This window comes from Mobula birostris, chromosome 23 (genome assembly GCF_030028105.1).
Source record: "Mobula birostris isolate sMobBir1 chromosome 23, sMobBir1.hap1, whole genome shotgun sequence".
Taxonomy (NCBI): Eukaryota; Metazoa; Chordata; class Chondrichthyes; order Myliobatiformes; family Myliobatidae; genus Mobula; species Mobula birostris.
The window spans coordinates 3888114-3915119 of record NC_092392.1 but is presented as its reverse complement, the minus strand read 5'-3'; the positions used below and the strand labels follow the sequence as shown (position 1 = coordinate 3915119).

At 39.8% G+C, this 27006-nt stretch overlaps 2 protein-coding genes across 2 annotated transcripts in view; one reads left to right on the top strand and one right to left on the bottom strand.

The window, feature by feature from the left end:
* The window catches only part of exoc4 (exocyst complex component 4), a 554471-nt gene extending 540943 nt beyond the window's left edge, over positions 1–13528 (bottom strand). Inside the window, exons 1-2 of the mRNA XM_072241246.1 lie at positions 13431–13528; positions 10740–11124 (exon numbers count right to left, since the gene is read on the bottom strand). Of these exons, the coding sequence (XP_072097347.1) occupies positions 10740–11124; positions 13431–13510 (465 nt within the window). The 5' untranslated portion in view covers positions 13511–13528. The remainder of the gene's footprint in view (positions 1–10739; positions 11125–13430) is intronic.
* Positions 13529–13915: 387 nt separating this feature from the next.
* chchd3a (coiled-coil-helix-coiled-coil-helix domain containing 3a) overlaps positions 13916–27006 on the top strand; it is a 326490-nt gene continuing 313399 nt past the window's right edge. The window contains exons 1-2 of the mRNA XM_072241199.1: positions 13916–14162; positions 23557–23677. Coding sequence (XP_072097300.1) covers positions 14082–14162; positions 23557–23677 — 202 coding nt within the window. The 5' untranslated portion in view covers positions 13916–14081. The remainder of the gene's footprint in view (positions 14163–23556; positions 23678–27006) is intronic.

Below are 27006 nucleotides of genomic sequence, written 5' to 3'. Positions count from 1 at the left end.
TAATAAAGAACCTATCAACCTCCACTTTAAATATACATAGTGACTTGGCCTCCACAGCCAAACATGATAATAACTTGCACAGATTAACCATCCTCCGGCTAAAGAAATATCTCCTTATCTCTATCATACCCAGTTATTCATTTGGTTACAACTTGTACGCATTTACTGCAGATAAACTTCTTCTGTGCTTTGCCTAGTGAATAACAGTGTATCAATGAAATGTTAAGAGCATTGGGAAATAAGCTATGGTGCAACATAACAACTTTAAAATATATATTTAAATGCAATGCAATCTCAAATTATGGTCCAACTACAGTTGAACTGCATTCTCCTGCAATATTCAATTTCTTTTGTACTCTGGACTCCCATCGCATTCACAATCACAATTGTAGATTCTACCAATACAGTTCAAGTCACTCTTTGCACAATGCCCAATTGCTGTCAGCTGAAATCCTGATGGAGATAAATAAATGACCATCTTAGAATTGTACAGAACCTGTCCAACTGGCAAAGGAAAACTGGGATCCACTAAATTCTGTTCTTGCACTTATCGGCCTTTACTGGACTGTTAAGTCTGACTTAGTTATTAATCTAATAACGATAACTTAAAAGGATAGGCCAGGGGTGGCCAACCTTTTACATTCCATGCGTCAACTCTTTCACACACAAGTTCAGATGCAATTTTTTCATGCACAAGTTCTATATTAACATACTTTTACAAGAATTGTGGGGGTACAAGAGTTGTATGGCACATCTGAACTCGTGTGTGAAAAAACTGAGGCATGGAATGTAAAAGGTTGGCCACCCCCTGGGATAGGCGATGAAAAGTTTTGACAAACATGTCATCTGCTTCAAGTACATCATAGCAGAAGAAACCAAACCTTCAAGCCAATGGCTAAAGTCCAAAAGTTTTATTATTCTTGGGTGGACAGTTCTTCACAATGAATTTTAATACAGTAGAGCTGTCCTGGAACTGTAAATTTAAAAATATATATTCAAACTCCTGAACCACAGCTGTTCCAAGAAACTGCTAGTTACAGATTCCAGCCTGTGACTAAGATGTTGTATGACTTGATCTCCAATATTAAACTAATGCTAACACATAGTGTGGGCAATGCAGTACTCCCTACCTACTTCAAAGAGTAGATCAAACTCCAGGATTTAGTAGTTCTGTATTAGAATCCCTTTCTTTATTTACAACCACTGTATTTGGAACAATCTTTTTTTTACATTTATTGAAGTAAGAGAATGCCACTTGGACTCTTAGGCATAAGACTATTAAATTGCTTGCTCTATCATTTCATGAAATCAATATTGACCTGATTGCCAGCTTAATTCCAAATTATAATATAGCCAAGCTGTAGTATTGATCTCTTAAGCTTCTTTGTTATGTTCAAAAACTTTCACCCTTATCAGACTAGGGGTTGACGCAAGTAATGGACATCCAATTGCACAAGGCATGGTTTGGTCAACTTACAGTACGTATGAAATGGAACAAACTCCACCTGTATCAGTGAATATAGATCAGATTTCAGGACGGAATTGGTCTGTGAGAATCCCCCTTGTGACATCTGCAATGCAGCATTTGAAATATACATATGCCACAGAATGCTTTGCACAATTCACTCAGGTTACTTAAACACGTCTTTACTAAATTCTACCACCAAAGTACAATGGTTGTATAATATCACAAACAATTTCCTTTCCAAATCTCAAACTGCCCGATTTGGACTGGTAACATCTTGTCTGAAAGTGCTAAAATAAATTATAATCAAGCAAGATCGGTGCATTAATCTGAGTTGGACAATCCACGTCAGGGATGTGTAAAAAGAGCTACTTTTAATCAGGACGGCGATTGAGATTTTAAAGGCAGAGTTTCGAGGCAGTTTCTCTGAGTTGAGGAGCAACCAATCAGCAAGAGGCAGTGCATAAAAAGAGCTACCTTCCACTCAGGTCCACATTCAAGATTTAAAAAGCAGAGATTGGAGCCATTTTTCTCTGAGTTGGACAATCCACATCAGGGGTGCGTTAAAAAAAGCTACCTTTTAATCAGGACGGTGATCGAGATTTCAAAGGCTGAGTTTCCAACAGTTTCTCTAAGTCGAGGAGTGACCAATCAGCAAGAGGGATTCATTCGAAAGGGCCAATACTCTGTGTAGGATGTGAGAAGTCTGGGAGACATCCAATCTCCCAGATAAACAAATTTGCACCAGATGCACCAAGTTGCAGCTCCTGAAAGAATGTATTAACGAATTGGAGCTGCAGCTTGATGAGCTTCGACTCATACAGGAGAATGAGCAGGTGATCGGCAGGAGCTACAGGGAGGTAGTCACCCCTAGGTTGTCAGAGGTAGGTAACTGGGTGACTGTCAGGAGAAGGAGGGGAAATGCACAGCCTGTGCAGAGTACACCTGTGGCCATTCCCTTCAATAATAAATATTCAACTTTAGATACTATTGAGGGGGACGACCTACTGGGGGGAGCGGTAGTGACTGGGTCTCTGGTGCTGTGTCTTAGAAGAGCAGAGAGGTGAAGAGGACTGTAGTGTTGATAGGAGATTCCTTTGTCAGAGAAACAGAGACAAGGTTCTGTGTGCATGATAGAGACAGCCGGATGGTATTTTGCCTCCCTGGTAGCACGATCAGGGATGTCTCGGATCGTGTCCATGGCATTCTCAAGGGCAAGGGTGATCAGCAAGGAACCTTGGTACACATTGGCACCAAAGACGTAAGTACACAAGGGGAGGAGGTCCTGAAGAGAGATTTTAGAGTGTTAAGTAGAAAGCTGAGAAACAGGACCTCCAGGGTAGCAATCTCTGGATTGCTGCGTGTGCCATGTGCTAGTAAAGATAAGAATAGGATGATTTGAGGCCAAGGAATTAGTGCAGGGGTCAGGGTTTCAGATTTATGGATCATTGGGATCTCTTTTGGGGAAGGTATGATCATACAAAAAGGACAGGTTACACCTGAACCCGAGGGTGTCCAATATCCTTATGGACAGGTTGGCTGGAGTTGTTTGAGTGGAGGTTGAAACTAATCTGGCAGGGTGAGAAACAGGGTGATAGTGCTGAAAATAAGGTAGTTGGTTTACAAACAGAGGCAATGTGTAGTGAGACTCCCAGCAAAGAGAAGCTAATGATTGGGCAAAATTGCAGTCAACAGGGTGTGTTGTACCATCAAAGGCGAACAAAATTGAAAAGGGTGAATACAGGAGTGAAGGTGTTATCTTTGAATGCGTACAGTATACGGAATAAGGCCAATGAACTTGTAACTCAGTTACAGACTGGCATTTTTAATGTTGCAGGCATCACTGAATCGTGGCTGAAAGATTATAGCTGGGAGCTTAATGTCGAAGGATACACATTGTATCAAAAGGTCCCACAGGTAAGCAGAAGGGGTGGCATTGCTCTGTTGGTAAAAAATGAAATCAAATCATTAGGAAGGGGTGACATAGGGTCAGAAGGTGCTGAATCATTGTGGATAGAACTAAGGAACTGCAAGGATAAAAAGACCATGATGGGAGTTATATACAGACGACCACCTCGCCCCCCTCCCCCACCCCACAAACAGTAGTAAGGATGTGCGTAGTCTACAAGTTACAATGGGAGAAAGAAAAGGCATGCTAAAAAGTCAATGTCACAATAGTCATGGGGGATTTCAACATGCAGCTAGATTGGGAAAATCAGGTCGGTGCTGGATTCCAAGCGGGGGATTTTCTAGAGTGGCAATCAGATAGCTTTTTAAGGCAGCTCGTGGTTGATCCTACTAGGGGTTCAGCAATTCTGGATTGGGTGTCGTGCAATGAACTTTAATTGATTAGAGAGCTTAAGGTAAAAGGACACAGCGCGCGCGGCTGCTCCAAAATGATATCGTATTTGTAAGTAGGTACTGTGCACAATCCTGATTTGATGGAGACAGACGTGAGAAGCACGGAGGAACATCTGGAGAAACTTCTGAAATGCCTGCTTCGCTGCCGCTGCTACTGGGCAATCGAGAATCTCCAGAGGGGAAGGCCCCAAGTCCTCGGCTTTACCTATTGCCTGTTGCCGGGGCCGGGCTCGAAGCACTCAGCACAGATGGTGGTCGGTGCTCGGTGTCGGAGAGCTGGTCGGAGGCTCGAAGTTTTCGGACGGACTCAAGAATCGGCTGTGGGCGGGTGCTTCCAGGGTGCTGCATCGACAAGTGTGCGGCACTGGAAGCTCATGGCAGGGAGAGTTTTCCTTCCTTCTACCATCTGCATGAGATGATGGGACTTTCGAGAGCCTTTGAGACTTTTTTTACCATGCCCATGGTCTGTTCTTTATCAAGTTACGGTATTGCTTTGCACTGTTGGAACTATATGTTATAATTATGCGGTTTTTGTCAGTTTTTCAGTCTTGGTTTGTCTTGTGTTTCTGTGATATCATTCTGGAGGAACATTGTATCATTTCTTAATGCATGCATTACTAAATGACAATAAAAGAGGACTGCATGTCCTCATAATCTAATCCACTCTAACCGGAAGGGAAAGTGATAATAATATGATCGAATTCATCCTGAAATTTGAGAAGCAGCAGCTAAAGTCCGGTGAATCAGTATTACAATAGAGTAAAAGGAATTACAGAGGCATGAGAGAGGAGTTGGCTAAAACTGATTGCAAAATAACACTGGCTGGGATGACAGCAAGAGCAGCAATGGCTGGAATTTCAAGAAGCTATTCGAAAGGCACAGAATATCTACATCCCAAAGAAGAAGAAGAATTCCAAAGGAAAGATAACACAACCATGGCTAACAAGAGAATTCAAAGACTACATAAGAACCAAAGAAAGGGCATATAATAGAGCAAAGATGAGTGGAAAGTTAGAGGATTGGGAAACTTTTAAATACCAGCAGAAGGCAATGAAAAAAACTCATTAAAAAAGGAAGATGGAATACAAAAGTAAGCTAGCTAATAATATTAAAGAGGATACCAAAGGTTTCTTCAGATACTTGTAAAAGAGAGGTGGGAGTGGACTCAGGTTGGAGGAACAACACCTTATATTCCGTCTGGGTAGCCTCCAACCTGATGGCATGAACATTGAATTCTCAAACTTCCGCTAATGCCCCACCTCCCCCTCGTACCCCATCCGTTATTTATTTATATACACACATTCTTTTTCTCTCTCTCCATTCTCTCCCTCTGTCCCTCTCACTATATCCCTTGCCCATCCTCTGGGTTTTTTTCACCCCCTCCCCCTTTTCTTTCTCCTTAGGCCTCCTGTCCCATGATCCTCTCATATCCCTTTTGCCAATCAACTGTCCAGCTCTTGGCTCCATCCCTCCCCCTCCTGTCTTCTCCTGTCATTTTGGATCTCCCCCTCCCCCTCCCACTTTCAAATCTCTTACTAGCTCTTCTTTCAGTTAGTCCTGACGAAGGGTCTCAGCCCAAAATGTCGATTGTACCTCTTCCTCGAGATGCTGCCTGGCCTGCTGTGTTCACCAGCAACTTTGATGTGTGTTGCTTGAATTTCCAGCAACTGCAGAGTTCCTCGTGTGTGGGAGTGGATATCAGATTGCTGGAAAATGTTGCTGGAGAGATAGTAATGGGGTCTGTGTTGTGACTGATTCTTTTTACATTATATGTCAACGATCTCGATAGTGGAATTGATGGCTTTGTTGCAAAGACAGCAGATGATAAGAAGATAGGTGGAGGGGTAGGTAGTTGGAAAGAAGCAAAGAGGCTTCAGAAGGAGCTAGGCAGGTTAGGAGAATGGGCAAAGAAGTGGCAGATGGGATACAGTGTCGGCAAGTGTCTGGTCATGCACTTTGGTAGAAGTAATGAAAAGGATGACTATTTTCTAACGGAGAGAAAATACAAAAATCTGAGGTGCAAAGGGACTTAGGAGTCCTTGTGCAGGATTCCCTAAAGGTTAATTTGCAGCTTGATTCTGTGGTGAGGAAGGTAAACGCAATGTTAGCATTCATATCAAGAGGACCAGAATATAAAAGCAAGGACGTAATGTTGACACTTTATAAAACACTGGTGAGGCCTCACGGAGTATTGTGAGCAGTTTTCCGCCCTTTATCTTAGAAAGGATATGCTGAAACTGGAGAGGTTCAAAAGCGGTTCATGCAAATGATTCCAGGATTGAATGGCTTGTCATATGAAGAGTGTTTGATAGCTCTGGGCCTGTATTCACTGGAATTCTGAAGAATGGGGAATGACCTAATTGAAACCTATTGAGTGATGAAAGGCCTTGATAGAGTGGGTGTGGATAGGATGTTTCCTATGGTGTGAGTCTCTAAGGTCAGAAGACACAGCCTCATAATAGAGGGGCTTCTTTTTAGAATGGAGATGAGGAAGAATTTCTTTAGCCAGAGAGTGGTGAATCTGTGGAATTCTTTGCCACAGGCATTTGTGGACGTCAAGTCTTTATGGATATTTAAGACAGAGGTTGATAGATTCTTGATTGTTCGGGACATGAAGGGGTATGGGGAGAAGACAAAAGATTGGGGCTGAGAGGAAAAGTGGATAAGCCACAATGAAATGGGCCAAATGGCCTAATTCTGCTTCTATATTTATGGCGTTATTAACAGCTGATTCTGCAGCATACCTGCAGACATTAACAAACAGGGGGCCAAGTGAAAGATGTGTTGTCCACAACAATTAAATCTGCAAACATAATATAGTTGCAAAATTACAATGACACATACTACACATCTCAACAAACACCAAAGCTATGCACTGGCAGTCACCATGGCATCTTCTGCTATTATTTCAGTAAAAAATGAACCAGCATTAAGTTCCAAGGACTCAAATTCTCCTTCCGCTATTTTATAGAACATAGAACATAGAATAGTACAGCACAGTACAGGCCCTTCAGCCCACAATGTTGTGCCGACCCTCAAACCCTGCCTCCCATATAAACCCCCACCTTAGATTGCTCCATATACCTGTCTAGTAGTCTCTTAAACTTCACTAGTGTATCTGCCCCCCCCCAATGACTCAGGCAGTGCATTCCACGCACCAACCACTCTCTGCGTAAAAAACCTTCCTCTAATATCCCCCTTGAACTTCCCACCCCTTACCTTAAAGTCATGTCCTCTTGTATTGAGCAGTGGTGCCCTGGGGAAGAGGCGCTGGCTATCCACTCTATCTATTCCTCTTATTATCTTGTACACCTCTATCATGTCTCCTCTCATCCTCCTTCTCTCCAAAGAGTAAAGCCCTAGCTCCCTTAATCCCTGATCATAATGCATACTTTCTAAACCAGGCAGCATCCTGGTAAATCTCCTCTGTACCCTTTCCAATGCTTCCACATCCTTCCTATAGTGAGGTGACCAGAACTGTACACAATACAATACTTTTCTAACAATGTAATGAAGCAGAAGGCAGCCACTAGGTCCCTCAAGCTGTCATTGTATAAGATTAAACCTCATCTATTGCCAGGTCAATTCCACATTCCAATGTTCCTCTCCGCACTTTGTGCGACATCAGGCAGCAACCTCGCTGTTTCTTCAGCATTTGTCTGTTTTTTTACGAGGCTGATTTACAAGCTTGATGCTCAACCCAGCACCACTGGGAAGCGTGTAAGGAGCTTACAGGCTGAGGGTAGCAGACACCAACAGAATCAACAAACTCATTTGTAAGGCCAGTGATGTTGTGGGGATGGAACTGGACTCTCTGATGGTGGTGTCTGAAAAGAGGATGCTGTCTAAGTTGCATGCCATCTTAGTCAATGTCCCCCATCCACTACATAATGTACTGGTTGGGCACAGGAGTACATTCAGCCAGAGACTCATTCCACCAAGATGCAACACAGAGCGTCATAGGAAGTCATTCCTGCCTGTGGCCATCAAACTTTACAACTCCTCCCTTGGAGGGTCAGACACCCTGAGCCAATAGGCTGGTCCTGGACTTATTTCATAATTTACTGGCATAATTTACATATTACTATTTAACTATTTATGGTTTTATTACTATTTATTATTTATGGTGCAACTGTAACGAAAACTAACTTCCCCTGGGATCAATAAAGTATGACTATGACTATGACTATTTATCGTGTTGTCGAAATTTTAGATGTCACACTGAATCTCTGCAGCGTTATAGGAAATTTTGGGACTGAGACTCAAAAGAAAATTATATTCCTGGAGCACAAAAGAGGCTTCTAGAGGAACTATGCAGGCCAGGCTGCAGGATGGTCAATGTTTCGAGTCAAGACCTAGCATAACAAATGCCAATGAAGATTACAGCACATGTAATCTCTTGTGTTTCCATCATCTACGTGGAATTCTGTTACAATGATTGTTATGATGTAGACAGAAAAGATTCAAGGACATTTTGAAAGGATCCTTGGAAAAAGAGCAACACCTACATAATCCCTTGCCTGCTCAAGACAAAGCAGCATTCAGGTGGACATTAAGAATGAGGAGCCCAAGCATCAAGAATACACAGATCCCAGCATTATCAACAGAAGGGGCACATTAATTCTCAGGCACATAACTTCTTAAACTTTCCACTTAGATTTCATATTAGCTTCATCTGTCAACTCAGAATTCCACTAACCGGACCAGATGCAGGTTAGTTTAGCAGTTAGCACAATACTTTACAGCACTTGCTGCAAGATCAGAGCTCAATCCCCACTGCTCTCTGTAAGGAGTTTGCATATTCTCCCCGCTGAGTGTGTGGGTTTCTTCCAAGTGCTCTGGTTTCCTCCCATATTCCAAAAATGTACAGGTTAGGGTTAGAAAGCTGTAGGCATGCTTTGTTGGTGCTGGAAGCAAGGCTACAATACTAGAAATGTTGCCTGGGAGAGGATGCTAGTGCTGTTCACTTATCCAGCCAATGAAATTGGAGGCTTTTGTAAAACTGTGTTGACTGTTGATGCAAACGATACACTTCACTGTAAGTTTTGATGCTTCTTTGTACATGTCACATAAAGTTAATATTTAAATCATTAATCTTCGCAATCCCAAGAAAGTGCTCCTGAAATAACAATATTCAATGGGATAGGATTGCACAAATTTTGGCTGCAACTACCTTTGGTCCTGAAGAACAGGCAATGCTCAACAGCAAGGATTATTAAGGCAGAGGTCGGGTCAGATGAAAGAATGAGGTAAAAGTTTTACTGGCTATTAAGGGTATGCAAGCAGAAAATCAAGCAGATAGCAGCAGTGGATTTGCATAAGTATGTACAGAAAAGGCATAGATAGCAAGAGTAAGAATCCTTATTAAATGCAGCAAGCAATGGACAAAATAAATGCATTTCGGGGGTTGAGGACACAGGCAAAAAGAAGGGGCCAGGGATGATCAGTACAATGAAAAGTTAACGAGGATACCTACCTGAAAAAAAATTGGCATCTCTATGCTCTACTCCAGCAGCACACACTTAATCCATTTCAGATTTGCTTATCACATGTACATGGAAACATACAGTGAAATACGTTGTTTGTGTTAATAACCAACACACCTTAAGCCAGTAAGCATTGTCACTCTTCCGGCACCAACACAGCATGCTTGCAACGCTCAGTAGAAAAACACAAGCAGCAGCAACAACATCAGAACAAAACAAGACAACAGCAGCAAAAGAAGCCCCTTCCTCACCCTCCCTCCCTCCCACCCACCTACCCCAGTACACAACACTGACAGGCCTCGCAACCCAGTAAAGGCCACCTCTGAGCCTCCACTCCTTGAACCTGAACTTTTGATATCTTCTTCACTGTGTACCATTTGTAGAAATGATGTTACCATTTAAGCTGCATTTTCCCCTTCATTTTTGTCAGCCACTCATTTTGCCAATTGCAGGACAAATCAAAAGACCAGATTTTGAACTATTTCTTAGGATTTCAGAATGCATGACACATTAAGTTTTATTGCACAGAAGCCCCACAAGATTTCCCTATTATTTGAGACTTGGCTGAATGACATTATGATTTTTCTCAGCTATTGTGTTACCGTAACCTCAGCTCATGTCCGGCAAAGCCTTCAGTTCCCCGCTTTCTCTTCTTTCTTGAGCTAGCGATCTACAATTTACAGCACTGTCAACTATCAGCATTTAAACATTGACAGAATAATATATTTACTCAGATAAATTTCTTTATGTTCTTCCTTTAGTCAAGCAAAATTATGAAATGCCAGTGTAGCAATATAAAAATATGATCCGCATGATTCAATCTTGACCATATCAGTTGAGCACATGACATATCTGCAGACCCTGCTGCACTAATTTTACTTCGTCTGATCACGCATATTGGTTCATTTTTTTGTCCAAATGCAGTTAATTGAAACTGTATAGATTCCATTTATATCACCTGTATATTTATTACCCTAAGCTAGTTCTTAACAGCACATAAAGTTTGGTCATTTTGATACCTACATTTGTCTTCAGATTATGAAACAAAGAGCCAATTTATAGAAGGATTTATTTTACTCTAAGACATGGAGAAAATCCCAGCAGGCTTTACTCAAGTGAAAAATCAACTGTTCACAAGTCAAAATTAAAACTTGTAATCCTCACTGCTGCTTTCCTGTAAGATGTTTCCAGTCTAATGGAGCCCTTTTAAATGAGCCAGTATGTAAAATGTGATTATAACACTTTCTTAAGTTTAACTAAATCGCACAAGGTAAGTTCCAAAGTTCTGCAATTTACTTTATTGATAACAGTTTGACTTGAATGCAATGATCTTTAATTAACAATAACTGAATGTCTTATTTCAAACCTTATTGACAAAATAAATTAAACCATACATTTCTGTTTGGGTAAACAATGCAGGTACTAACCAGCATGTCCGTGGCATGAAGATAATGTTTGCTTGTCATGCATCGCTCCAGTTTCTGAGGTACCTGTTTGATACTCTCAATTTCGTCCAGCAGGTTTAGGACATGCTTATGTTCAATTCCTTCAATCCATAATTTACGTAATTCATCTCTTTTGCAGTGCAGCAGCATTTTGCATGAAAGCAAATTCTCTTTCACTTGCTTAATCTTGTTACGTGAGCTAGTGATACGTTCGGTGATGCTTTGGTATGTCCGGATCGCTGTGGTAAGTTCTGTGTAATGTTGAACAATCAATTCATCCAAGTCACGGTCACATTTCTCATAAGCTTCCTCCAAACGACCCTTTTCAGCTTCTCGATCTTGGACATCATTGCTGGTTGACAGAGTTCTAATAAGAAGACACAACAAGTATTAGGTTATACTTTCAGAAAGAACGAAGGATATCAGTATTCTCATCAATATCACTTGAACCTTTGAATTGTAATCAGTATTTGAATACTGAATGAGATTTTTTTCGGTCTGTTTAGCAATACTCCTTAATGTTTGTAATGTTTTAGTTATTTCTCTTCAGAAGATTCATTGTCAAAAAGACAACACAAGTGAGAACTATACCATGTTAAAGGGCATAGCAGAAATCACAAAAAAACTATGATAACAAAGAAGGAAATTTCACCAATCTTACTTGTACCAATTGCAAATGGAACCCAAACTGAGATAAAATGTACTCTGAAAAATACAGATCTGGAACTTAAATTTGTTTATGGGTGGAAAGAATAAGCAGAGAAAGGCTCTACTCTCTGGTCTCAAATGACTGAAAGAAAAATTCAGTGAATCAGACAAAATTCTTACATGTTTTGACAAGGTAGATGTAAAGATGATGTTTCTCCTGCCTGAGCTGTCTGGAACAAAGAGCCAGTCTCAAAACAATAGGTGTCTTGGGCACACTGGCAGACATCTTTCAGTGCATTGATGGCTTCTATATGGCAACTGATATTTATTTTTAAAGTGTATCTTAAGAAACAACCTGTACAGTACAAAGTTCAGCATAGTACAGTTAATTGGGAAAAACTTTGACATGTTCCTTTCCATTTCTTCCTAGATCTTTCTGATAAAGTGCATTCTACAAGGAGACAGACATGATCTCATTTCCAGTATAGCTTTAACAACAGCAGTGAGATCAATATTCTGTCCATACATGAACACCTAATGAATCAGGCGATTCTCACCATGATCTAAAAGTGATTGTGCTGGTTGAAAGCTTTGATGTTGTGATATTCTGTGAATGACTTTAGGTGCTTTCTTAGGAAATTCTTTGGAAGAGTACCATAGGATCCATAATTGCATTGTCCTGCAAAACTCTCATGACATTTGTGCAAGCTATTGGCTAATAGATTAGTGATTAAAGGTGCTCTGGATTATGTGTCATGATGGAAAGGAGGAGTGCAACAGTATCATGTTCTGAGGTAGCATGGCCATATTCCTCCTCCACAACACTGGGGACAGGCAGAATCAGAAAACAGTGAAATTTGATTCCTATCATCACTTGCTGCAGTCACGCACAAAGGCAGACATCTGGATGAGAACTACAGGGGGTACATTTCAATCAAAATTTCTACGGGTTGACAAGTCACAGTTCCGAAAACATATTTCACTTTTAGCTCCAGATGAAACAACAAAGTTCTTGAGGGTTATTGCAGTATGAACCACACTGGCAGTAAGTACTCCACCTTGTACCTGATGACCAGGTTATTTGCCACAACATGCCACAACAAAGAGTAAGAACTGTTAGCTGTACATCATCTATTCCTTATCCTTGCCTATACACTACACCCAGCTCTTTGTGCAAGTACAAGCTTGTCAGAACTATATTCCAAAAATGAACCAAATGATGAAAGGAACAAAGAATCAGTCCAAATAACTGCCAAATAATATAGCCTTGCTTTTGCTGCAAGCGGCATTGCCTCCACATTCACAGTCACCATGTTTCTAAATAAAACATGATGGCAAATTTTAACCTCTAAAATAGCAGAATTCTCTCACAGAATGCTACAGGATCTTTTAAATCCAACTTTGAGCATGCACCACTGAAGGGAAAAGCAGTAATTTCAATGCTCATCACTTGAACATAATTCATCATTCAAGATTATATGCTTTATTTCCTCTTCTTGAAAGCCTAATTTTATTTGTGTCCAACATATATCTAAACTACAAACAATGAAATTACCTTTATGTAAAGGACTTTTAAAGATCCTTTGCATTGTGTATATCCATTGTAGGTAGATTAAGTATATAGAGTCATATAGCAGAGAAGCTGGTCCAGCTAGTCCAAGTCGACCAAGATCCTTATCCTATGTGCTATTAGGTAGTCTCATTTGTCCATATCCCTCTCATCTATTCCCATCCCTGTACCTTCTAGGTCTCTAAAAAGTTCCGTTAGTCCTTTTTAGGTTTGTTTCACCCAAATGAAACTAAAGGACAAAATCCGTGAAATTTATAAAGCATAAGCTCTTGTTGACATTTCGCAAGTCAAAGAATTCATTGTGGAGGATTTTCTCCCTCGGTTAATGTTTCCCTTCAGATTGGACATCCTGTCAACTGACAGCAAAACAATTACTTCATCGACTAAGAAACAGAAGCTAATTTCCAGAAAATGAAAGGCATTTCGGAATAATGTTTCCCTTCCACAACACTCACCTTATCACGGAGATAAGTAAACCAGAGGGATCTTTACTTTTGCTAATTGCGGACCTGTACTTCCCAGTGTCACTCGCCATCTTCTCCAATCCCGCCACCCTCCGCGCGCCGTGATTGACAGCCGCCCCGGATGAGGATGAGGATGAGGACAACCGCTGAGGATGGACGTCAATGGAGACACTGACAATAAGCTCATCGCAAGCTGTACTAAATATATATATATATATATACATTATAATAATGAATGAAGTATTCAATATTACAAAGAGAGTGGCAGCTTACTACTTCAGATTAGCCGCTCTGTGGATAAACAAGATGAACTACAGTTCCCATAATTCTCTGAGATGCCTACAATTATAACTTTATTTATATAGGCTAACAGACTGAGCGCACTGGCTTCGGGTCATTCCATCTCACCACCCAATCAATGGTTTGCTTTAATTGTACGTGAATCTACTAACCTGACAACTGGCAAATCGGCGTTGGTTTTATTGTTGGATGGTTTGGATGAGAGGAGTGATGGTGTGATCGGTGACCGCCTGACTGGAATTATTTTTTCCATGAATAATAATTATACTGTAGCTTAAACCTCTGGGAGAGATCATTAGTTTCTATTTCTGAGTTAATTTGTTTTTGTTCAATACTGATAAGATGGGAAGCAGTGGAAGCACCAAACGCGTTTCTTTTGAAGCAGATGAGAATGATCAGATCACAGTGGTGAAGGGCATTCGGGTGAGTGAGTCGCTGTGACAAACTTTCTCCATGGGAGCCTTGTCACCTTTATCTGGTTGTTAACAAATCCTACAGTTAACTGTATTAAAGAAAAATAATTTTCCACTCTGACCTTATTAAGTCTTACAAAACCTTTTTAGTTTTTTGTGTTGTATGAACTTTTAATTTTTTAAGAGTTTTAAGTTTTCTGTGTTGTTTCTGGAAATAATTTCTTAATATAAGGTATTAGTTATAACTCAGTTGTTGAGACAATAAAGGCAATTAATCTGAAATTATGCTCTGAGCAAAAAAAGTTGAGGTGTTATTGGAGTTTATGTTTGGGGAATGAAGCTGTAATAATATTTTATTAAATCTATTTTTAATTATTTTGTGTTCAAACATAAACAGATTATATGTCTTGGTGATGTTCTTTTTATTATGCTTATGTTCAGAAACTAAAAGGGAATCGCCAAGTGAATATACTTGCATACCACTCAATGTTGGGATAAAGTGGAGAGCTGTACAACAAATTAGTGCACTTTTTAATTAAGAAAGGCACTTGTAGCTGAATCATAGAAAACATATTTACCTGCAATAGATATACGTGATCAAGATGGTGGTGAATCTTTGGAATTTTCTGACCAACAGGACAAGCTCTCCTCTACAATCACTCTGAGCACTGGTGCCCCACAAGGCTGTGTACTAAGCCCCCTGCTGTACTCACTGTACACCCATGATTGTGTAGCCAAGTTTCCATCAAACTCAATATATAAGTTTGCTGATGACACAACAATTGTAGGCCGTATCTCGGGTAATGATGGGTTTGAGTACAGAAAGGAAGTTAAGAACCTGGTGGCATGGTGTGAAGACAATAACCTATCCCTCAACGTCAGCAAGACGAAGGAATTGGTTGTTGACGTAAGAAGGAGTAGCAGACCGCATGACCCAATTTACATCGGTGGTGCACAAATGGAACAGGTCAAAAGCTTTAAGTTCCTCAGGATCAATATCACAAATGACCTGACTTGGTCCAACCAAGCAGAGTTCATTGCCAAGAAGGCCCACCAGTGCCTTTACTTCCTGAGAAAACTAAAGAAATTTGGCCTGTCCCCTAAAACCCTCATTAATTTTTATAGATGCACCGTAGAAAGCATTCTTCTAGGGTGCATCACAACCTGGTATGGAAGTTGTCCTGTCCAAGACTGGAAGAAGCTGCAGAGAATCGTGAACATGGTGCAGCACATCACACAAACCAATCTTCCATCCTTGGACTCACTTACACCGTACACTGTTGGAACAGTGCTGCCAGGATAATCAAGGACACGACCCACCCAGCCAACACACTTTTCATCCCTCTTCCCTCCGGGAGAAGGCTCAGGAGCTTGAAGACTCGTATAGCCAGCTTCTCTCCAACTGTGATAAGACTACTGAATGGATCCTGACCCGGATCTGGGCTGTACCCTCTAAATATCCGGACCTGCCGCTTGGTTTTTTTGCACTGCCTTACTTTCGATTTTTCTATTTTCTGTTTATGATTTATAATTTAAATTTTTAATATTTACTATTGATTTGTAATCCAGGGAGTGGGAAGTGCAGAATCAAATATCACTGTGATGATTGTACGTTCTAGTATCAATTGTTTGGTGACAATAAAGTATAAAGTAGTGATACAGTCATTGAGTTCATTCAAATCAGATTAACAGATTTCTAGGCAATAAAGGAATCAGGATAAGGAAATAATCTAGGAAAATTGCATTGAAAGAATATATCGATCTTGATGAATGGGGCAGACAAAATAGCTTTAAAGAGCCCATATTACTTTGTTTTTTTACCTGCTTCATAGACTCGGTAACACAGAAACAGGCCCAATGACCCAACCTGACCAAGCTCGTTGTCTGTGCTTGCATCAGGCCTATATCTCTCTGTCTTTCCTGTCCTTGAGTCTGTTCAAATGCCTTTTACATGAGGCACAAAGGGCTTGCTTTCTTCTGAAGTAAGCAGTTGACAGGTTAAAATACCACTGCAGGTACTTAAGCCAATTAGTTTGTCACTTCAGATGGGTGTCTGGTACACTGTTTATATTAGTCAAACAAAAGCTTGCTGATGATGTAAGTTCGTAATAAATACACAAAATACTGGGAAAGGGAGAAAAATAATTTGCTAACTGAAACATTAACTGTGTTTCGTTTTCTACATGTTGTTTAATTTGCTCATTAACCATATAACATATAGCCATATAACAATTACAGCATGGAAACAGGCCATCTTGGCCCTTCTAGTCTGTGCCGAACTCTTACTCTCACCTAGTCCCACCGACCTGCCCTCAGCCCATAACCCTCCATTCCTTTCCTGTCCATATATCTATCCAATTTAACCTTAAACAACATCGAACCTGCTTCAACCATTTCTGCTGGAAGCTCGTTCCACACAGCTACCACTCTCTGAGTAAAGAAGTTCCCCCTCATGTTACCCCTAAACTTTTGCCCTTTAACTCTCAACTCATGTCTTGTTTGAATCTCCCCCATTTTCAATGGAAGAAGCCTATGCACGTCAACTCTATCAATCCCCCTCATAATTTTAAACACCTCTATCAAGTCCCCCCTCAACCTTCTACGCTCCAAAGAATAAAGACCTAACTTGTTCAACCTTTCTCCGTAACTTAGGAGATGAAACCCAGGAACATTTTAGTAAACCTCCTCTGTACTCTCTCAATTTTATTGACATCTTTCCTATAATTCGCTGACCAGAATTGTACACAATACTGCAAATCTGGTCTTACCAATGCCTTGTACAATTTCAACATTACATTCCAACTCCTATACCCAATGCTCTGATTAATAAAGACCAGCATACCAAAAGCTTTCTTCACCACCCTATCCACATGAGATTCTACCTTCAGGGAACTATGCACCATTATTCCTAGATCTCTCTGTTCTACTGCATTCTTCAATGCCCTACCATTTACCATGAATGTCCTATTTTGATTAGTCCTACCAAAATGTAGCACCTCACATTTTTCAGCATTAAACTCCATCTGCCATCTTTTAGCCCACTCTTCTAACTGGCCTAAATCTTTCTGCAAGCTTTGAAAACCTACTTCATTATCCACAACTCCACCTATCTTAGTATCATCTGCATACTTACTAATCCAATTTACCACCCCATCATCCAGATCATTAATGTATATGACAAACAACATTGGACCCAGTATAGATCCCTGAGGCACACCACTAGACACCGTCCTCCAATCTGACACACAGTTATCCACCACTACTCCCTGGCATCTCCCATCTAGCCACTGCTGAATCCATATTACTACTGCGATATTAATGCCTAACGATTGAATCTTCCTAACTAACCTTCCGTGTGGATCCTTGTCAAAGGCCTTACTGAAGTCCATATAGACAACATCCACAGCTTTACCCTCGTCAACCTTTCCTAGTAAGCTCATCAAAAAAAATTCAGTAAGATTTGTCAAACATGAACATCCACGCACAAATCCATGTTGACTGTTCCTAATCAGACCCTGTCTATCCAGATAATTATATATACCATCTCTAAGAATACTTTCCATCAATTTACCCACCACTGATGTCAAACTCACAGGCCGATAATTGCTAGGTTTACTCTTAGAACCCTTTTTAAACAATGGAACCACATGAGCAATACGCCAATCCTCCGGTACCATCCCCGTTTCTAATGACATTTGAAATATTTCTGTCAGTGCCCCTGCTATTTCCACACTAACTTCCCTCAAGGTCCTCAGGAATATCTTGTCTGGACCTGGAGACTTATCCACTTTTATATTCCTTAAAAGTGCCAGTACTTCCTCTTCCTTAATCATCATACTTTCCATAACTACCCTTCTTGTTTCCTTTACCTTACACAATTCAAGATCCTTCTCCTTAGTGAATACCGAAGAAAGGAAATTGTTCAGAATCTCCCCCACCTCTTTTGGCTCCACACATAGCTGTCCACTCTGATTCTCTAAGGGACCAATTTTATCCCTCAGTATCCTCTTGCTATTAACGTAACTGTAGAAACCCTTAGGATTTATTTTCACCTTACTTGCCAAAGCAGCCTCGTATCTTCTTTTAGCTTTTCTAATTTCTTTCTTAAGATTCTTTTTACATTCTTTATATTCCTCGAGCACCTCATTAACTCCAAGCTGCCTATATTTATTGAAGATGCCTCTCTCTTTCCGAACCAAGTTTCCAATATCCCTTAAAAACCATGGATCTCTCAAACTTTTAACCTTTCCTTTCAACCTAACAGGAACATAAAGATCCTGCACCCTTAAAATTTTACCTTTAAATGACCTCCATTTCTCTATTACATCCTTCCCATAGAACAAATTGTCCCAATCCACTCCTTCTAAACCCTTTCACATCTCCTCAAAGTTAGCCTTTCTCCAATCAAAAATCTCAATCCTAGGTCCTGTCCTATCCTTCTCCATAATTATATTGAAACGAATGATATTGTGATCGCTGGACCCGAAGTGCTCCCCAACACATACCTCTGTCACCTGCCCTATCTCATTGTTGCAGCACTTCCTGTTTTTATTTTTCTTATGTTTCAGGCTAACATTAAACTGAGACTCTGCTCTAGGCTTCAGAACTGCATTCTGAGAATATAGTGCTCTGGATTAGGTTTAACTCCTTACCAGTACTTTTAATGCATGTTACATAACTTGTGTATGTGTTGCCTTGCTATGTCTTCATCGATAATAGTGCAAGTCTGCTTAACTGGGACATTGTTTTCTGTGATGTACAAGATACATTATAAATACAATTTAATGCTATTAAAAAGAAAATGCATGCATTTCACATAATATTCCAAAGCTCTATTCCAACGGAGTTGAAGAAGTACTTCAGGATGGAAGTAATAGGACCTTGGCAAAATGCCCTTTTTTCAACTGGGCCTATTGAGTAAGATTTGAGAACAGAAATCAAACTTAAGTATTAAGAATCTGTGAAAGTCTCCACCTTGGTAATTGAGATTTTCAGATACTGTATACATTCGAGGATAACCAAGTGTTAACAAAACTGATGATACTTTTTTCATTAACAATAGAGGTAATGGTGAAAATTGAAATACTGCATTTACTGAAAGTAACCTAAAAATAGAAGATTCTTGAACTGAATACATTAGAATAAGTCTGTGGAAGGCAAAACAGAGTTAACCTGTTACTGGTGACCCTTCAGCAGTGTTTATTAAATTCTGCCTGACGTATTGCACATTTCCATCAACCTTTCTTTTAAATAGTGCAGGGGTTGTTGCTACAGTTTCCCAAGTTAGCAAATTGAATGTAAAAGTTAAATTCCAATAGTTAGAGCAAAATTGAAAATGATAGAAAAGAAAGGGTTTTTGGTTTAATAAAGTGGTTTATAGATGTCACAAACAAGAGAAGATCTGCAAGTGATGGAAATATAGATGTCACAGTGTTGGACTTCACTATGTCATATTTGTAACAATAACTTAGGTGAAGGTATACAAAGTTTGCTGAAGATCTCAATGTATTGCTGAAGTAACAGAAGCTTGTAAAGTAAGTGTCAAATGCTTTTCTTAACATGTGGAACTTGGGAAGCAGAACAATACTAGTACATGTATTTCAGCAGAGAGTGAGATACTGTCAGGATTTGAAAGACAGATTGATATCTCAGTTACTGTTGCTTCCATATTAAAACAAAGATTAAATGAGAAGGTTTCCAGTATTGGGGTTATGAGGTAAACCTCAACAGCATATGTGCTTAGTGTAAGAACTATTGCAAAGAAAGATTCTGTCCTTAGAATCTCCGTTACAGATTAAGACCATAAGATATAGGAGCAGAGTTAGGCCATTTGGCCCATCAAGTCTGTTCTGCCACTACATAGAAACACAGAAAACCTACACCATAATGTCGGCCCTTTGGCCCACAATGCTGTGCGGAACATGTACTTACTTTAGAAATTACCTAGGGTTACCCATATAGCCCTCTATTTTTCTCAGCTCCATGTATCTATCCAGGAATCTCTTAAAAGATCCTATTGCATCCGCCTCTACCACCATCACTGGTAACCTATTCCACGCACTCACCCCACTCTGTGTATATAAAAAAACAACAACAACTTGCTCCTGACATCTCCTCTGTACTTACTTCCAAGCACCTTAAAACTATGCCTTCTCATCATGGATGATCCAATTTTCTTCTCAGCCCCAATTTAAAAGTTAGCTATTTTGAATCTTGTTTTTGTCATCATTACATTATACAAATTTTACAATAAATGTAAATACAATTCTAGCTAACGTGTAAGAAAAGATGATGTCATCATTTTGTCCAGTGCCAATAAGTTGTAAGTAAATGATAAACCCATTGAAATCCTGCACATCTAACGAGCCATCATGTTTTACTTATTTTAATAATTAATTTCATATCACATGCTTTGATAGATACTTTATTGACAGCCATGCCTTCAGCAACCTAACATGATACTTTGCAGTTTAAAGTTCAAAGTAAATTTATTGTATTAAGTGCATATGTCACTATATAATGCCTTGAGATTCATTCTCTTGCAAGCATTCACAGTAAATCAAAAATACAATAGAATCAATGAAAAACTACATACAAAAGAAAGACAGCCTTTGTCTAAAAGAAGAAAAATTGCAAATTTTAGACAAAAGTAAATAAATAAATTAAATAAACAACACTGAGAATATGAGTTGTAGAGTCCTTGAAAGTGAGTCCGTAGGTTTTGGAATCAGTTCAGAGTGGAGGAGAGTGAAGGGTATGTTGGTTTAGGAGCATGGTGGTTGAAGAGTATTAACTGTTCCTGAACCTGGTAGCATAGAACCTAAGGCTCCTGTACCTCCTGTTGAATGACAGCAGCAAAAAGAGAGCATAGCCTAGTTACTGGGTTTCATTGATACTTTAATAATAAATTTACTTTGAACTTTAAATTTCAAAGTATCATATTAAGGAGGCTGATAATGGATTCTGCATTCTTGTGGCAGCTCTCCTTAGAGATGTGTTTTGCCTGTGATGGACTGGGCTATATCAACCACTTTCAGTAGACTTTGTTTTTTGGCTTTAGTATTTCTACATCAGGATGTGATGCAACCAGCCAGGAAACTTTCCACTGTTCATCTATAGAACTCTGTCAAAGTTTTTAGATGACATGCTGAATTTGTGCAAACTTTTAAGAAGCTGTTGTGCCCTTTTTGTGATGGCACTTGCATGCTGGGCCCCAGACAGATCCTTTGATATGTTAATGCCGAGGACCTTCTCCACCTCCAATCCCCTAATGAAGACCGGCTCGTATACCTCCAGCTTCCTCCTCCTACAGTCAGTAATATGCTCTTTAGTTTTGCTGATGTTGAGTGAAAGGTGGTAGTTGTAAATTTTGAAGAGTATTATACTTAAGTTGCTCTTGGTAGGAACAAACTTTCAATTATGGTCCTGGGAATACTTCTGTTATATTGTGATGAAGAGAGATTTTGTGGTACCTACCAATTTTTCTTTAAACTTTATAAGCCCTGATAATACCTCTTCTGGAATCTCAGTAAGTTAATCTTGATTACAAGTTGTATTGTGGCCGACTGCAGATTTCTGCAGCATTCTGGACTCAGGGTCTGGATTCTGTTTTTGTGTGGTTGTATTTTACTGATATCTTACCTGTGCTTGCTACTTTGTATGAGCTCTGTGCTTTGTGCTGTGTGACAGTTAGTATTGCCTTTTGCACCTTGACCCCAGAGTAACGCTGTCTCCTTTGACTGTATTCATGGGTATTCATGATCGGTTAAATGACAATTAAACTTGAATTGAATTTGCTTCCTGAGATTTCGTCTTTTATGTCTGACCATGAGCAAGTTTTTATCCAGCATGAGTAATGTCCTAACAGAAAGGTATTGGTGAAATATTATTTCTGCAAAGGAGGCTGCCCATAAAATTCGAAACTGCTAAAGCCAGCCTTGCAAGTGGCGATATTTATCACATGCTAAAAACTTGAATTTTCTTTGAAATTTTATATTAAGGCATGTGCTGTGTAGAGATGTAAACATTATTTCCACAATTCACAGATCATGTGCCTGATATGAAATGAGTTCTCTGCTACAGAAACTATTAAGCTATCTATAGCAGTTACTTTAAAATAAACCAAGTCAAGTCACTTTTTATTGTCATTTCAACTATTAACTGCTGGTACAGAGCATACTAAAAATGAGACAATGTTTTCCAGGACCATGGTGCTGCATGAAACAATACAAAAACTACACTGAACTACGTAAGACAAAACACAAAAACTACACTAGACCACAGACCTATCCAGGACTGCATAAAGTGCACAAAACAGTGCAGGCACTACAATAAATAATAAACAAGACAATAGGCACAGTAGAGGGTATAGTAGGTTGGTGTCAAGCCAGGCTCTGGGTATTGAGGAGTCTGATGGCTTGGGGGAAGAAACTCTTACATATTCTGGTCGTGAGAGCCCGAATGCTTCGGTGCCTTTTTCCAGATGGCAGGAGGGAGAAGAATTTATATGAGAGGTGCGTAGGGTTCTTCATAATGCTGTTTGCTTTGCGGATGTAGCGTGTGGTGTAAATGTCTGTGATGGCGGGAAGATGATCTTCTCAGCTGATATCACTATCTGCTGCAGGGTCTTCGGATCCAAGATGGTACAATTTTCAAATCAGGCCATGATGCAGCTTGCTCAGGATGCTCTCAATACAACCTCTGTAGAGTGTGGTGAGGATGGGGGGTGGGAGATGGACTTTTCTCAGCCTTCGCAGAAAGTAGAGACCCTACTCCAGATCCACCAAGAGACTAAGCACGGGGACTGAAACTTATTGACACACTTCCAAATAACAAAGTTCCAAAGTCGAAAACAGTTCGTTTGATCCTTTATTATGAAACCAAGAAAGACAAATAATCTTACAGTAATCTTGAAAAAAATTAATGAAACTACATGAGTGATATGGCAATCCTAAAATTCAAATTAGCATAACTAACTGTTCTAATTAGCAATATCAGAATTAGTGTTCTATACATATAAGTGTAATTAAATGTAATTAGTGGTCAACAAAAAAAAATCATTCCTGGCTACCTCTAACTCTCAATTAGACTAAACTGAACTAATCCTCAGTGTGAGTATGTAATAATACTCATGTGGTTCTATCACACCCCAACCCACTATAATAAGCACACCACAAAATACAATACAGACAGAAAATAGATACATGGCTCCTATATTATCCAGAGATGAAGTAAATCTGGGGATGTACATAGAGTGCACAATGCTGAAGCTTTAAGAAATATGGTTTGTGTTTGAAAGATTTAGTCTGTTATTTTATCAATATTGGAAGAATGTTCTGGATAACTTTGATTGTCAAAATTGGGGAAATTAGCCTTGACAGTGTTACATTTTTTCCTCCAAACAGCTCTCCGATAGTGTCATCAGCCGTATGCGGGATACTTCTCCATCTGCTGAAAAGTCACAGCCGTCTCCTTCAGAACAAGCTTCAAGTGGAACTTCGCCACCTTCTCCAGTCCAACCAATAGGTATTTTGAAGCTTTTTTATGTAATTTTCCCTGTTCACTATAAAGTTCATGGCTTACTTAAATTAACATGTTATTTTATCACAAAGTTATTTACATTCTAGATTAAATCTTTAATGAAAAGAATTGTGAAGCAGAATTTGTGAAGATGTAATATAGATTGGAAAGTGGTTGGAAAAAATATGCGAGTGGGGAAAGAGAACAAAATTAGGAAGAATATATTAGCCATTAAGATATACATGCTGCAAAAGCAAAATCTATAATGTACTTTGAAAATTTGGAACAGCAAGTGGGTTGCAGATTGTGATGTGAGCATGATTTGGATTTGGTTTCTGGAACTAGAGTGGACACATCAGTAAAACATTAAACATAGTTAAAGGTTGTTCCCACCAAGCAAGATATTAGGGAGAGGAAAAATAATTGAGAAACTGAAAATCCAAGGTTGGGAAAGTTTTGGAGGGCTATAATATTTGGTATGTGAGGGAATCTACTTGCCAATTTCTACATGTGGCCTCTGAAGGATTATGGAATCACTGCTTGGATTTCCATTCAGATTCTATTTTCCCCCCTCATATCAACAATTTGGTAGATTAATTGACTAATGTAAATTATCCCTTTTGTCTAATTGGCCAAAAAAATTAAAAGGAAATTTGAGAGAAAATTACTTTGTAGGGCTACATGAAATTTAAAAGAGAAGGAGAAAGTCTGATAAGATTGTTTTGCTGGGAGCCAGCATGGATCGACTAGGTTGAATGGCCATATGTGAAATAGTAAGTTACACATTTTTGTACCGTATCCAGATAGTATCAACCTCTCGTGTGCCACTTCTGATTTCACATACCCATGCATAGTAGTGTTACATTTCTTTCATCTATTCAAGTAATAAGCTTAAATTCTTCTACGTTATTACTTAGTTTGCATATTTTTTCAGAATTATTTTGCTGTTGTAATTCTGATGAGTCAAAAGGGACTATTGGTAAGGATACTAAGGATTTGTTAGAGCCTTGCGGATGGTCAAAAAAGATGAAAGACAAAATACACATTAAAGTACTTGGCTGTGAAAGGCCTGTTGTGATGAGCTAAGTGTGTGGTACAGCACGCTCCTATTTCACAGTTAATAGTCAAGTTTGAAGAAAGTTGAATTGTAGGATCATAGATAACTACAGCAAAGAAATTAGACCCTCAAACAATCCAATCCATGCCAAGCCATTTAAACTGCCTAGTCCCATTGACCTGCACCTGGACCATAGTCTTCCATACTCCTCCCATCCATCTGCCTATCCGTTCTCACTACTCTTTGGATGAAGAAGTTTCCCCTCATTCCCCTTCACCCTTAACCTATGACCTCTATTTGTGGACCTCACCCAACCTTTGTGGAAAAAGCTTGCTTGCATCTACTCCATCTATACCCCTCATAATTTTATATATCTCTGTAACCCTCCCATCATGCATGACTCAGCGGTGAGAAGGCCAGCTTTCATAAACAATATATATCTAGGGTCGGTATAATTTGGGGTTCACCAAACGGGAATGTTATAATGATCTGATTTAAAAACACCTCGATTTGACCGTGCTGTGACCATGCACAATTATCAGTTGGCAAGAAATAACAGTTTGTATACCTCATAAAATTATAAAGAAAGTATATTTACTAATTTCAGCTTTATCAAACGGTTATTAAGAGAAAGAAAAGGGGGGTGGGGGGAAGAACCATTACAGTTAAACCAGTCTAAATGTGCACAAAACCTTTGGAACTCCTGTCTTCTAAAGCTGAGTGTAACTGTCACACACAGCACCGAACCCACAGTCTGTGTGAAAGTGCAAGCTTTAAAGTCCATCTCAAACAAATTGGCTGTCCCTCAGGAGCATTTGCCCTCCTCCTTGGAGCCATTCATCTACAGAAAGCACTTCTTGCAACAGGGACTCTCCTTCCGATGGCATTCTGTGGCATCCTCCCTTCTGTTCCACTCCAGAGCTCGCGCCAAAAAGACCCCAAACTAGACTGCTGTCCATCACAAATCTCTGTCCCTAGAACTTTCTCCAGATCTCAACATCCTGAGTGGCTGACACAACATTCCTAAGTTGAATGGTAGCTTATCTTAGCCGAAACCAAAGCATTCTACCAGTATGACACACTGCTTTTGCAGAAAATTGCTAAGGTGAAATATCTACAGCATAGCAGTACAACTCTTAACTAAGGCATCACACCTCTATCAAATCTCCCCTCAGTATTCTGTGTTCTAGGGAGTAACGTTCTAACCTATTAAATCTTTCCTTATAATTTAGGTCCTCCAATCCTGGCAACATTCTTGTAGATTTTCTCACCACACTTTTTGTCTTTCAATCTTATTTACATCTTTCCTGTAGGTAGCTGACCAAAACTGTACACAATATTCCAAATTAGGCCTCATCAATGTTTTATACAACTTCAACATAATATCCCAACTCCTGTACTCAGTACTTTGATCTATGGAGGCCAAAGTGCCAAAAGCTTTCTTAACGACCCTGTCTACCTGTGATGTCACTTTAAGTGAATTATGGACCTGTACAAGTTTCCCCCGCCATCCGAAGGTAGAGCGTTCCTATGGAACGGTTCGTAAGCCGAAATGTCGTAAAGCGAGGAGGCAATTACCATTTATTTATACGGGAAAATATTGTGAACGTTCGCAGACCCAAAAATAACCTACCAAATCATGCCAAATAACATATAAAACCTAAAATAACAGTAGCATATAGTAAAAGCAGGAATGATATGATAAATACACAGCCTATATAAAGTAGAAATACTTTTCCACAATCATTGCCTGAACTGTTCTCCGTAGTGAAAATCTCATGCAAGCGCTCTTGGCAGAAACACGCGCAAGCGCTGTTGGCATAAACACTCTCTCCAGCAACGTTTAAGCTATGAAGCTGCCAGATCATACCAAATAACACGTAAAAATGCACAGCCGATATAAAGTAGAAATAATGTATGTACAGTGTAGTATCACGGGAATCCGGAAGTCAGCTTGCCGAGCACACTGATGATGGTGTGTTAGGCTGAGTTGTTGGAGTTTGGGTGGTGCAGTGGCCCCCACCCTCTGGGCAGCGACCCGTTACCAATCCGCGAAGCATGCAGGGGCACAGCGGTGGCCGCGCCGCACCCAGCACACCTTTAAGAAAAAAGCCGAAATAAACATGCTAATTAATTAGGTGCCGCCCGGCACGTAATTGTCGGCCCAGATCAGAGGCGATTGCACCTCTGATCTGGGCCGACAATTACATGTAATTAGCTTGTTTATTTCGGCTTTTTCTTAAAGATGTGTTGTGTGCCTCCCGGCTACTGCTGCATT